This window comes from Dermochelys coriacea, chromosome 1 (assembly GCF_009764565.3).
Source record: "Dermochelys coriacea isolate rDerCor1 chromosome 1, rDerCor1.pri.v4, whole genome shotgun sequence".
NCBI classification, from domain to species: Eukaryota; Metazoa; Chordata; order Testudines; family Dermochelyidae; genus Dermochelys; species Dermochelys coriacea.
Window position 1 is genome coordinate 112,634,279 of NC_050068.2, and position 13,099 is coordinate 112,647,377.

At 43.5% G+C, this 13,099-nt stretch overlaps 1 protein-coding gene across 3 annotated transcripts in view; it reads right to left on the bottom strand.

Moving 5' to 3' along the window:
* SH3RF3 (SH3 domain containing ring finger 3) overlaps positions 1-13,099 on the bottom strand; it is a 379,168-nt gene that overhangs the window by 48,667 nt on the left and 317,402 nt on the right. For all 3 annotated transcript variants that reach the window (XM_043509100.1, XM_043509039.1, XM_038384964.2), the window contains 2 exons: positions 8,363-8,463; positions 4,098-4,268 (listed from right to left, as the gene is read on the bottom strand). In XM_043509100.1, coding sequence (XP_043365035.1) covers positions 4,098-4,268; positions 8,363-8,463 — 272 coding nt within the window. The remainder of the gene's footprint in view (positions 1-4,097; positions 4,269-8,362; positions 8,464-13,099) is intronic.

Consider the following 13,099-nt stretch of genomic DNA (forward strand, 5'->3'; position numbering starts at 1 on the left):
CTCAGGGTGTAGGGAGGGGGTGTAGCTATGGGCTGTGAGCAGGCGGGGGCGAGGTAGCTCAGGATGCAGGGAGAGGAGTAGCTAGGGGCTGTGCACCAGGAGGGTTCCCCATGGTCACTGCTCCCCAATGGCTCTGCCGGCCACAGAGCTGGGTCCCCCTGCCTGGGAGGCTCTTACTAGCTGCATGAGTTGAGAAGCAACAGCCACAGCCCCGGGCACCAACAGCAGGTGAGAGAATGACGAGGATGTCTGCTTCACGGTACCAGCCAGAGCAGCTGTCCGATTCTGGCTTCCCACTTCTGACCTGGCCAAGGGCAAATGGCTTTGTTGCTATTCTGTTCTCATTGCCTTCCTTTGTCCATGTCACTGCACTGAGATCCACAAGAGGAGGAGAGAGAAGAGGGTTATGGGCAGAACATGAGGACATGACACGGGAGGGTGGGGAGAGAACTAATAGGGCTGGAGAAAATGGAGGGGAGAGATTGCAGGTAACAAGACCAGGGGAGAGGAGATAATGGAGGGGAGGGAAGCCCAGGCTGTAGGAGGCTGGATGGGTGAGAGGACTTTAGAGAGAGAAATAGCTTAAGTGTAATAGGACAGAGAAAGGGGAACGGAGGAGAGGGAGGGGAAACACTGAACATACAAATTAAATAGAGTGAAAGGACAAACCAGAGAAGAAAATATTAAGTCCTAAAGAAAGAGAGTGAAGGGGGAAAACAATTAAAAAGGAATGAGGCTCAGGGAAAGCATGGACACACACACTAAACGAGAGGATGCAAGAAGCTACAGTCAAAACATGTGAAGACAGGAAGATAAACAAGAGAAGGAAGAAACATAATAGAAACAGATTCCTTACATTTTTTCACTTTGTGTAAAGTTTGCCAGTTTATGTTGTTTTGAATCCATCCTCATGGTGGTGTAACTAGGTTTTTTTAAAACTGGAAAATCCTGAACATTTCCCCCACCACTTCCAGACAGGGAAGAGGTGACAGGCTGTCTAGGGCCCTTGCCCCCTTTGGTTGCTATGTGTCACCCTCAATGACATTGTGTAAAGTGGACAAGTAGGAAATGAGATTCAGAGAGAGCTGGATAAATCACCTGCAATAGGCTTGATTCACCAATATAGCAACATATATGTCCCTCTGCTCACCAGCAGAGATGCACCCCTGCAGGTTTAATAACACTGCTGGGGAATCCCATAGGAACCCGCCAGCAGAGGGAGCCTGAGAGATACTTGAAATGAGTACATTTCCTGGGTACCCTGTTCCTGTCCCCAACTGGCCGTGCACAGCCCTCCATCCCGCGCCCCCCCCAGCACACTCCTTTGTTTTGCTGGTTGGAGGAAAGGAAAATGGGTAAATCAAGACTGACAAATGGGAGAGTTTGTTTATTATAGTATATTTCTTGCTGTTTTCACTTAAGGTACTGCATATGTGAACAGACTGTTTTAATTACGCATTCATTTTATGATCCATTAGAAATAAATGATACAACTCATGTGGTACAGAAAGCATTTTTGCCTTTTAGCGCTTTTCAGTATCTTATTCTAGCTACGACATGCTGCATTTAGCAAAGTCTTGCTGATCCGGATCACCAGTACCACAGCACGAACCTTTTACTTGTTAAGAGCTAAAGAGTCAAGTGACACAGGCAGCCAAGTTGGTGTATAAAAATCAGGTAAAGAAATTTAGATTAATGAATAATTCAGACATTACAAAGCAACAGCGTTAATTCTTTTGGCACTGAAATGCAACCTTAGACTGTCAGCCAGACTACAGGTGGGGCAAAGTGAAAGCAATGTTACAGTTATTCAGAGAGTCTAACCGATATTTATTTTGTTTTGGTTCAGGTTTCGATTCAATTGCAGTCAATGTGTTGGGTTCAATTCTGGTTCAAGCCATCAGAAAAAACCCAAACAATGGTTCAGTTATCGGTTTGAACCAATTTGAATCAAATATCAATCTTAGTGAAAGTCAATTAAAAAAAGAGAGTTGAAACTTAAAATTGAAACTATTTTGATTTTTGACCATTTATCTTCAACTTTACATTAATTTTCCTAGTGTTTTTGTGTTGTTAAATAAACACAATTTTTTTTATGAACAATTTGTTTGAGCAAACTAAAATAAGATCTTCTAATATTTGCTGTGTCATATTGGACTTCTGTGGTGAAAGGATAAAATTGAGTTTGGAGCCTGGGCCCTGCCTCAAGTGGGGCAACTGGTGGGAGGAAATGTCCCAGATACTGGAGATGGGTCAGAGGAGGCCTGCCTAAAGGGCGGAAGGGTTGGGGAGCCACTATCTTTTCCTTTGGGTTTGAAGAGTTATTGTTAACTTCTGGGACCAGGGAGGATTCCACCTCTTTCCTTCCCAGGGCCAGTCTCAGAGATCTGCCTCTGGGGCCCCCTGCTGCCTCATGTGGTATGCAGGCTGCTCCTAAACTTCCTCTCTCCCTTCCTACTCTTGTGGGATGGCCTCCTTCCATTCTCATTATCATGTCATTCTTTTCTCATTACAGTAGGACCTCAGAGGTACAAACACCAGCATTATAAACTGACCAGTCAACCACACATCTCGTTTGGTACTGGAAGTACACAATCCGGCAGGAACAGAGACAGAAAGAAAGAAAAAAAATAAAAAGCAAACACAGTACAGTACTGTGTTAAAAGTAAACTACTAAAAAAAAAAAGGGAAAGCAGCATTTTTCTTCTGCATAGTAAAGTTTCAAAGCTGTATTAAGCCACTATTCAGCTGTAAACTTCTGAAAGAACCATGATGATGTTTTGTTCAGAATTTTGAACATTTCAGAGTTACGAACAACCTCCATTTCCGAGGTGTTTGTAACTCTGAGGCAGAGGGAGATTACAGGTTTGTGGGACCCTGGGCCAGAGCAAGTAGGAGTCCCTCCCCCCAATTCTGCCTGCAGTTCCCTCCATCCCCCCAGTGCTTCTGCCGGGGAGCTAGATCAGGGCATGGGGGCTTCCCCCACCCACTCAGCACTCCTGCCGGGATGTGGAGTTGGGGCACGAGGGCTTCCCCTGCCCACCCAGTGCTCTGCTGGGGAGCGGGGTCAGAGCGCGGGGGCTTGCTGTGGGCTGGCGGAGCAAGTCGGGGTGTGCCCATTTTTCCAGGGGCCCCCCAATTGGCCAAGGCCCTTGGGCACGGGCCCCGTTGGCCCAGTGGCTAATCCACCACTGCTCTGAGGTTCTACTGTATACTTTCTAGCACCAGTCACATGTCTATTTATTTTGTTGTTTTGTTTTATAATGAAAATATGGTCACAGTAGTTTTTTTAGAATATTGAATGCTGAACCTTTAACCCAGTAGCCCAATTTTTTTTTAGTTCAGTTCCAATTCAGGTTAAGTAAGTAGGATAAAATTATGGTTTCAGTTGGGTTCTGGTTCAAGTATACCAGTTCGAAACGGTTCTCTGGTTTAGTTTTGGTTTGACTCCCTTCATTTATTATGTTTCTCTTTACAATTTATGCATGTCTTTAGTTTTCTATAAAATGCTGTCAGAAACAACCTTTGTTTTGGTTTTGCCAAACAAAACTCTGACCAATGAAATTTTGAAAAATCCAAAACTGTGTTTCTTCTCACTTCGTTCTATTTCTGAAACACAGATGGCTGAAACAGAATAATTTATCAAACTTGCCTTCCACCTCTGAACTTTGGGGGTTTCTGAAAAAATTGAACCTCAATTCAAATGACCCCGCACTTTTGGTTTTACAAAACCAAAATACAAATGATGAGGTGTTGAAAAACAAACTACAATCTCTCCTTATTTTTCTCATCTCTATTATAAAAACTCCTTTAGTTCCTTTTTTTGGATGTGGACTCCATAGCTCATAGGTTCTTTAAAATAATGGGGTATGCAATCCAAATAAACTGTAAATGTAGTAATTTTAAACAATTAATAATGTCTTTTGAAAGTGTGAGTGATTCTAAAATCAAAATCAACAAACCAAGATACCAAAGATGCTTTTGGGGAAGAGAGTGTAATTTAAAACTAAATCTCCCCATTTTTCATTTTTCTTTAGAAGTAGGAACCCCTGTTTCTATTCAGAGCTATCTAATGACCTCTGGCCAATGGTCCTCACCTGGAAACAGGAGTCACGTAGTTGCCTGGAAAGACTCCAGACATTCCTGTTCTTAGAGATGTTCCCTTGAACCAGCCATCCTGACACTTCTCAGTGACCCGATACATTTCGCCTTTACGCAGCTCCAGCTCATCATTCTTTTGAGGCTTGTATGCATACAGAGCTAAGTAGCTGCAGGGAGAAGTTACACACATGCTGAGCGAATAGATGATGCCAAAACAAGTGATGTTCAGGTTCTTATTTCAGTCTAACAGTGCAGGAAAGTCCTGTGACACACATGCTGCTCAGAAACAATAACTAAAGAGGGGACATAATTGAGGTATACATAATAATGAATGGCACAGAGCTGGTTGATCAAATACTGCTATTCATCCTTGCTCACAATATGAGAACAAAGGGGATAGTTTATTTTATTAAAAGGCAGCAACTTTAAAACTGACACAGAAATACTTTCTCACACAATACACAATTAGCCAGCTGTACTCACTGCCACAAAGTAGCACTGAAGCTAAGACTTTAGCAGGATTCGGAAAAGGCTTAGATATACATATGGGTAGCAAGAATGTCCATAGTTACAATATTAAGGATTTTTAAAAATGTCTGGAGAGGATATAAACGTGTATGGTTCAGAGCATAATCCGGCCTCTAACTATGGGGGTCAGGAAGAAACTTTTCTTTTGAGCAGATTATTTCACAAATGCCTGCTATAGGGTTTCTTCATCTTGTATTACCCACTGCCAGAAACAGGATACTGGATTAGATGGACCACTGGCCTGGTCCAGTATGAGAATTCCTACATTTCTTTGTGTGTGGATATGATGATACTCTTTTAACAACTGTCTTAGGGCCAAACCATGGCATCCTTACTCAGGCAACACTCCCATTAAAATCAATGGGAGTTTCTCCACAGCAAGGCCTCAGAGTTGAGTTCTTTGTATGCAGTATGCTTTTTGTATGCAGTATGCTTATAACCTTAGTCTTTATCTCAATATGCACAACTTAATCTTGGTCTCAATATCCATAACTTTTTATATATTTAATTATACTTTTATTTATTCCCTTTGTTTATGATCTTTCCTTTCATCTCTTTTATGTTCTTGCTTCATTACTTCAGGGACAAGACTCATGCTAAAAAATACGACAACTTATAGCTGCTAAAATTAGTCCCAGTGTTTGGGGAGATGCTTGTTGAAAATTCAGAATGATTGCTTGTACTTTGGGGGATAGTTAGGAAGCCTGTTAAGGAAAAAATAACAAGAACAACCACCTTGCAGCACCTTCTATCTTATAAAAATCAAGTTTTTTGACACTGTCTCCTTGCCACCAAAACAAAAGGAGATTTCCAATCATCCCTGTTTATGATTGCTCATTCCTGAGTGTTGTTTTGAAGGCAGTACAGAAGGACTAGAACAAATTGGTGAAGGCTGTGAAAACTGCATTTACCCTACAAAATGTAGCAGAATACCCTCATATTAGGAAAGATTAGAAGGGGTTCAGTGCATACCTAGTAGCAGAGAAACAAAGAAATAATGAAAACTATAACCATAGTGATTGTAGACCTGCAACCAATAAAAATGATGCTTTGCTTTTTACTTCTGCTTTTTAGGAAATATAATTGAAGAATAAATCCTATTAGTTTTTCCTATTTTATTCCTTTATGTTACCAGTCGATTTTTATTTTTATTTTTCAGCCAGTAAATAACAACAGTAATGAGTAGAATACAAAATATTTGATAACAGCTCCTCTGGGCATGCTTAGGTAGATGTACTTGGCTCCATTTACCATGTGCATGTGATATACTTATATTTCATTAGTCAACAGACAGGAGAAACCGTTCTGCATATTTTTTGTTCAGTCTGTATGATCAGGTAGCAATGATCAGCTCTATTGGTGCCCACCTGAAAGAAAACATGAGGCTGCATAGTGTGACAAAACTCCTCCTCTGCCTCAGGGGGTCCTACGCTTATTGGCAGATTTGCTCACCTCAGAGATTCATGGCAGCCCTCAGCTTGGCCACTCTTGCTAGTGGCTCAAACCTGCTGTCCACTCAGCTAACCTCATCACTGGCCAGTATGGGGGAAAACGGAGAACAATCCCCGCAGTCTCTGTGTCCCACCTAGTGGGTTGGGGACAGGGCAGATCCCTTTCCAATTTAGACCTTCCCTTCTGGTGTTTCTCACAGACCAGGTCAACTCCCCCTGTGTCCGATCGGGAGTTGGGGAAATGGAGGAGGGAACCCAGGCTCACCCTCTACACTTGGTTCCAGCCCAGGGCCCTGTGGATAGCAGCTGTCCACAATGTTCCCCATATCAGCTGCATGACAGCTACAACTCCCTGGGCTACTTCCCCATTACCTTCCCCCCAGCACCTTCTTTATCCTCACTGCAGGCTCTTCTTCCTGAACCCTGATCATGCTTGAACTCTTCACTCCTCCAGCAGCACACCTTCTCACTTCCCCGCTCCTGGCAAAAAAAAAAAAACCCCCCCCACTAACTGATGGGAGGTCCTTTTTAAACCAGGTGTCCTGATTAGCCTGCTTGCCATAATTGAATCTAGAAAGTTCTTAATTGGCTCCAGAAGTCTTGATTGGTTCTGGCAGGGTCCTGATTGCTCTAAGGCAGCCCCTGCTCTGGTCACTCAGGGAACAGAAAACTGTTCATCCAGTGGCCAATATATTTGCCTTCTATCAGACTCCTGTATCCTACTGGTCTGGGTCTGTCACAATATGACTGAAGAACACTGAAATGCATCTGCCTGACATGAAAGAGGGCTACATGCTTCAGTGCTCATCCCTCAACACAGTGCTCTGCTAGGATACGATGAAGAGTGCAGAGGCTGCACAGCTTGGGACCCAGAAGCATGACTCATCTCTGATTAGTACTTGTTTAGGTCTTTATATTGTGGGCCCAATTCAGAGGTCATGTGTAAAGTGGTGGTACAACTTAGTCTAAATTAGACTGTCTTAGACCTAGTTTCCCTTTTTATCCATCACGTGAGTTGTGCTGGAATGCTCCAGAAAGCTGTTCCTGCATTTTGTTTGGCACTGATGCCAAAAGCTGGCAGAATTCATAAAAGGATTACACATACACGTGGCAGCAAGAATGTCTAGAGTTACATTAGTAAGGGTTTTTTAAAAAACGTTTGGAAGGGATATAAATTCTCATGCTTCAGAGCATGAGCCAGCCTATAACTACGATTCTGGTACTACTGATAACTGTATGCCGGCACCTCCAGCCAGTGATTCGACCTGTTCTAAGATATTCTTATTGTTGAAATCATGTGTTTCTGGAATTTTTTTTTTTTAAGGACTTGAGCACTGATTTTATCAATATGTAAAGGAATCTTCCCCTGCAGAGCAGAACTCCACCCGGGCCCTAAGCATCTGAAAAGGTAGGAGGAGGATTTGCCCCATCACATTAATATCACACAGGCTCCACAGAGTGACTGCAGATTCTCTCATCAGAATCTCAGAACAATGAATGATGTTTTGTATCCTCTAAGCTTTAGTACCGAATTATGGCGGAATGGGTTTACTATGGGCTAGTTTTCATGGTTTTGAATTTCCTATTCTGTTTAAAGCAGATCTGTCACCTCATTTTACATGTTTGTGTTTGTGAATTTCAGCTGCTGTTTTAGGATATTAAACACACAAACATATGTATGTTTAGGTTCATTTGGGTTTTCATATATTTTATTAGAAGAAGGGGTTCAGTAGTTTAATGACATAGGTACCCAATATATTCACTGGTCTAGAAGAGAATTATTATAATGTATTCTATTGCTCTTATACCCTACGTAATCAACCTACTGTTTTTCCACCTAATATTTACATACTCAAGATACTCTTGCACTTAAAATGTTCCATTTGATGTCTTTGATTATTGTACTGAAGAATGTGCTTGGACTGTTTTTATGGTTAAACACAGTTCATCTGAATGATGATCGACTCAGTTGTTCCAATGTATGGGAGTGTGCCTTCCTAAAGCCTTTAATTTAAGGGAGCAGGCTTTCTCTAGCAGATAGGCACTCCATTTGCTTTGCAGTGATTCATATAGTTGTAATAAATATTCTGGAATCTAAAAAAAGGACTATGTAAAGAAAGGTGACCTGGCCTTTCACTGTTCAGCAGAAGGTTTGAGATTGAGATAACTGTATTCAAAGAGCTACTGCTACAAGAACTACTCTTTCAAATTAAAAAAAAAAATCAAAACCACAAGTGATTTGCAAAATGCCTGAGTGTTATTAAGATGAACTGGCTGCTTACATATTGAGGGGGAGCTGGACCTTTGTCGGTGTTCCCTGATCTCCAATTATTGCACTTGTTCTGGGTCCAGCCACTGTAGCTGTTCCAATTGAGGAGGAGTCCTGAAAACATAAAAATAAGATACACAAGAAGTGAAATACATCATTTCCTAAAATAGAGGGTAAATACATCCTTTGTGAGTTTCCAAGCAAAGCCTATTTCTCAGATTTACCACCTTACTGATATTGTATGACAGCATGGTCTTTTAGCCTCAGAAATTCCATGAATACTTTTCAGGCACAAAGGACAGTAGCTTGTTAACAGTATTTCCACAGGCATGTCAGAATAGTTCAGCTGTAACTTGCATATGAACCTTAAAACATTTAGAAAGCAAATCCACTTGCCTAGTTTATAAAACCAGTTCAATATTTATATCCCCTGTAATGATGTCTAATTTGATAAGAATATTTTTCTACTAGCTCATTTTCTTTTCCTTAACACTTTGGTTAATTTTCATATATTTTTTGAAAAATAGATAATTTTCACTCACTGATGTGATCTTATTTGAATATTGCTTTTTATGGTCATGAACCTTTATCTCCTTAAAGAATGGAGACAGATGGCTGTACAAGTGAAAACAGGGGCATCAGTGTGGCTGAGTGTATATATAAAACTGGGCTAAGATTCAAGAGACCTTGGTTCTATTCCTTGCTCTGTCACTAACCTGCTGGGTGACCCTAGGCAAGTCAGCTATGTGCCTCAGTTTCCCCATCTGTAAAATGGGGATAATGATACTGGCCTCCTGCAAGAGAGTGCTCTGAACCAGCACTATGGTCACTGCAAGTCAAATTAGTTTTCCTAGAGAAGGGCCTGACTGAGGGAAGCTGGAGCTAATTACTAAGTATGAGCTGGGAGAGCCAAGGAGCTAGTTAACCCATTAACTGGAAGAGTTGAAAGGTGCCCAGTAAGAAGGGCAAGAAAAAGGAATGAGAGAGACTGAGAGAGGCTAACAAGGCAAGGATAAAGGGAGTTCTCTTTTCTCTGGCAAAATGTTTGCATATCACTGTAAACAGAGTTGCTGCACAGGACTGTGAAGCGGTGGTAGATGAGATAACACAAACAATGTTGGTGTTTACAAACCAGAGGTGTTAGAGCCAATTGTAGGAAAAGACAGGAGCAGAGGGCTATGCCTGTTACATATCCTTTGTTAAGTGCTTTAAGATCTACTGATGAAAAGTACTCTATAAGAGGTAGGTATTATTTTAACTGGAAAGTTCACTGCCCTAAAGTTGCAAGGAGGTAGATCAACTTTTGATGCTACAGTGTGTTCAAGATACCTCATGATGAATGGGGTCTTACAAAAGCTTTCTCAAAGTACTGCGGGCTGTACCCTTCAATGGACCTGGCATCTGCATAAATCTGGTAACTACATTTTTAACTTCATTAAAGGCCTGACCCTGAGAGTTGCTGAGCGCCCACAATGCTAATTGAAGCCAAAAGCTGTGGTCCCTCAGCACCTCTCAGGATCAAAAAAGCATCACCAAACTAAATTCAGGCAACTCTAAGGTTCCAATGAACCAAATATTGAAGAATTAACATCTGTGAAATACACCATATGGACTAATTCTGAGTTCATATTGAAGTCATTTGAAACCATGGGTGCATATCTGTGGGAAGAATTTGGCTGTGTACTTTTAGAGGCTGCCAATATATGGAGGTTACTTACTGGTTCTTCGAGATGTGCTGTCCCTCTTTGTAGTCCACACATGGGTACACATGTGCAGCAGGCACCATGTGTCTGTTGGCCTGCACATGCACCATAAATCAACTTGTGCCCCTGACCAAGGGTATGAGAGTCAGTACGGGTTGAAGCCTTTCTGAGTCCTTCTCTTACCGCAATCTCACAGGATCCAAAGCAGAGGGGAAGGAGGGCAGGTATAGTAGAATACAGATAAGATTTCACATTTCAAAGAATTTACAGTTATAGTAAGTAACCTCCATTTCTTCTTTGAGTGACATGTATTCCACAAGTGGGAGATTGGCAAGCAGTACTCAGATTGGAGGTGGGTGTGAGGAAGTTGGTAGCAAAGATATCTATGACACTGCAGAGCCCACTGCTACATCCATAGCCAACTAAACCGTAGTGTGTCAGGAATGTGTGGATAGAACTCCAGGTGTCTGCCTTGCACATGTCCTGCAGCAGAACATCATATAGGGATGCCATGGAGGCAGCTTGTACTTGCGTGGAGTGAGCTGTGACTCCACCATGCCCCGGGGAGAGATTTGTGCTACTTATAGTACTCAAGGATGCATTCCCAAGAGCCACTTAGAAATCCTCTGGGAGGACATGGCTTGACCGCGAGATCTCCTTCCTTAGAGGTTTTTAAGGTCAGGCTTGACAAAGCCCTGGCTAGGATGATTTAACTGGGACTTGGTCCTGCTTTGAGCAGGGGGTTGGACTAGATGACCTTCTGGGGTCCCTTCCAACCCTGATATTCTATGATTCTATGATCTCTCTCTCTCTCACTCTATCGCTTTTGCGATAAAAAGTCTTGGTGATTTTCTAATGGGTTTGGTTCTTTGCAGGTAGAACACCAGGGCACGCCGAACATCGAGGGAGTGAAGTCTCTTGTCTTCAGTGGAAGTATGGGGTTTGGGGAAAAATACAGCTAAGCGTATACTTTGATTGATGTGGAACTTGGAAACAATCCTGGGGAGGAACTTGAGGTGTAATCGAAGATACACCTTTTCTTTGTGAAAAACTGTTTACAGAGGGTCTGCCATAATGGTTCCAAGCTTGCTGACTTTCTTGGCTGAAGCGATAGACACTAAGAACACCACCTTTATGGACAGGTAGGTCATGGAACATGTTGCCATAGATTCAAAAGTTGGACCTATGAGCATCAACAGGATGAGATTAAGGTCCCATTGAGATGTATGTTTGATCACTGGTGGGAGGAGCCTCGTTAGGCCTTTCATAAACCGTACAGTAGCTGGATGTGTAAAGTGGGCCATGAGGTAAAGTGAGCCTGGATTGGGGTGCTTGATTTCTCCCGGTCCTAGATTAAGAGGTTTGGGAATGGGCAGATCCTGATTGAGGGGTATCAGGGTTCCTTCCCCACTCTGAACTCTAGGATACAGATGTGGGGACCTGCATGAAAGACCCCCTAAGCTTATTCTTACTAGCTTAGGTTAAAAACTTCCCCAAGATACAAACTTTGCCTTGGCCTTGAACAGCATGCTGCCACCACCAAGAGTTTTAAACAAAGAACAGGGAAAGAGACCTCTTGGAGATGTCTTCCCCCAAAATATCCCTCCAAGCCCTACACCCCCTTTCCTGGGGAAGGCTTGATAATAATCCTCACCAATTTGTACAGGTGAACACAGACCCAAACCCTTGGATCTTAAGAACAATGAAAAATCAATCAGGTTCTTAAAAGAAGAATTTTAATTAAAGAAAAAGTAAAAGAATCACTTCTGTAAAATCAGGATGGAAAACACTTTACAGGGTATTCAGATTCAAAACACAGAGGATCTCCCTCTGGGCAAAACCTTAAAGTTAACAGGAATAAACCTCCCTCTTAACACAGGGAAGATTCACATCAAACAAAAGATAAACTAATCCGCCTTGCCTATCTTACCTATACTGGTTGCAATATTGGAGACTTGGATTAGGATGGGTTGGAGAAGATGGATTTCTGTCTGGCCTCTCTCAGTCCCAAGAGAGAACAACCACGTAAACAAAGAGCACAAACAAAACCTCTCCCCCCCCGCCCAAGATTTGAAAGTACCTTGTCCCCTGATTGGTCCTTTGGGACAGTGCCAGCCAGATTAACTGAGCTTCTAAACTCTTTACAGGTAACAGGATGTTGCCTCTGGCCAGGAGGCATTTTATAGCACTGTATACAGAAAGGTAGTTACCCTTCCCTTTATATTTATGATGGGGGGGATGGGAAGCAGAGGTGAAAGTGGGCCAGTACGGGCCAGTTCGGTGTAGCAGTAAGAAAGTAGCCATTGGTACAAAGCCGACGTTAAAGTGCTGCCGTGGCAGCGCTTTAAGGACTGTACTAGCAGGGCTGCCAATGGGGGTGTGGTGGGGAAAGGGGCAGCTGCCCAGGGGCCTGGCGATTTAAAAAGTAGGGCGGCGGCGGCTGGAGCCTCAGGCCCTTTGAATCGCCGATGGAGCCCCGGGTGGCAAAGGCTCGGCAGCGCTAAAGGGCTGGCTAGGGCAGGCTGGCCCCAGGCTTGCCCATAGGTATGGAAAAAGTAGGGATGCGGGGGGTGCTGCAGCACCCCCAGGCTTTGCGACGAGCATGGCCCCGTGCCACGGTCCCGTCTGCCAGTCCGTGCCCGGGGACCCTGCTGCTGCCTGGGATCCTAGCCATGGGGCTCTGCTCCTGGCCCCAGCCCGGGGCTCTGCAGCCATCCCCAACTGTGGTCCGAACCTGGGGCGGTGAGGGGCATGGACAGGAGCGGGGGGGGGGGCGCAGCTCAGCACCCCAACCCTAAAAATTGTTCTAGCGCCACTGGCCCTGCCCCTTCCACCTGAGGCCCGCCCCTTCCGGGGCCCAGAGTCAGGCCTCCCGCACCTTGCCCAGGGGCCCAGCAGCCCTGCGTACCGGTAAGAGATTTAAGTTACTTTACTCCCCTGGTGGGAAGACATCCTTAGAAGTTCCATGAATGTCTGGACCAGTAGCATGCTAAGAGAATGATTTAGACTGTGTTGCAACATATTTTCCCTATGACCTGTGGAAGCAG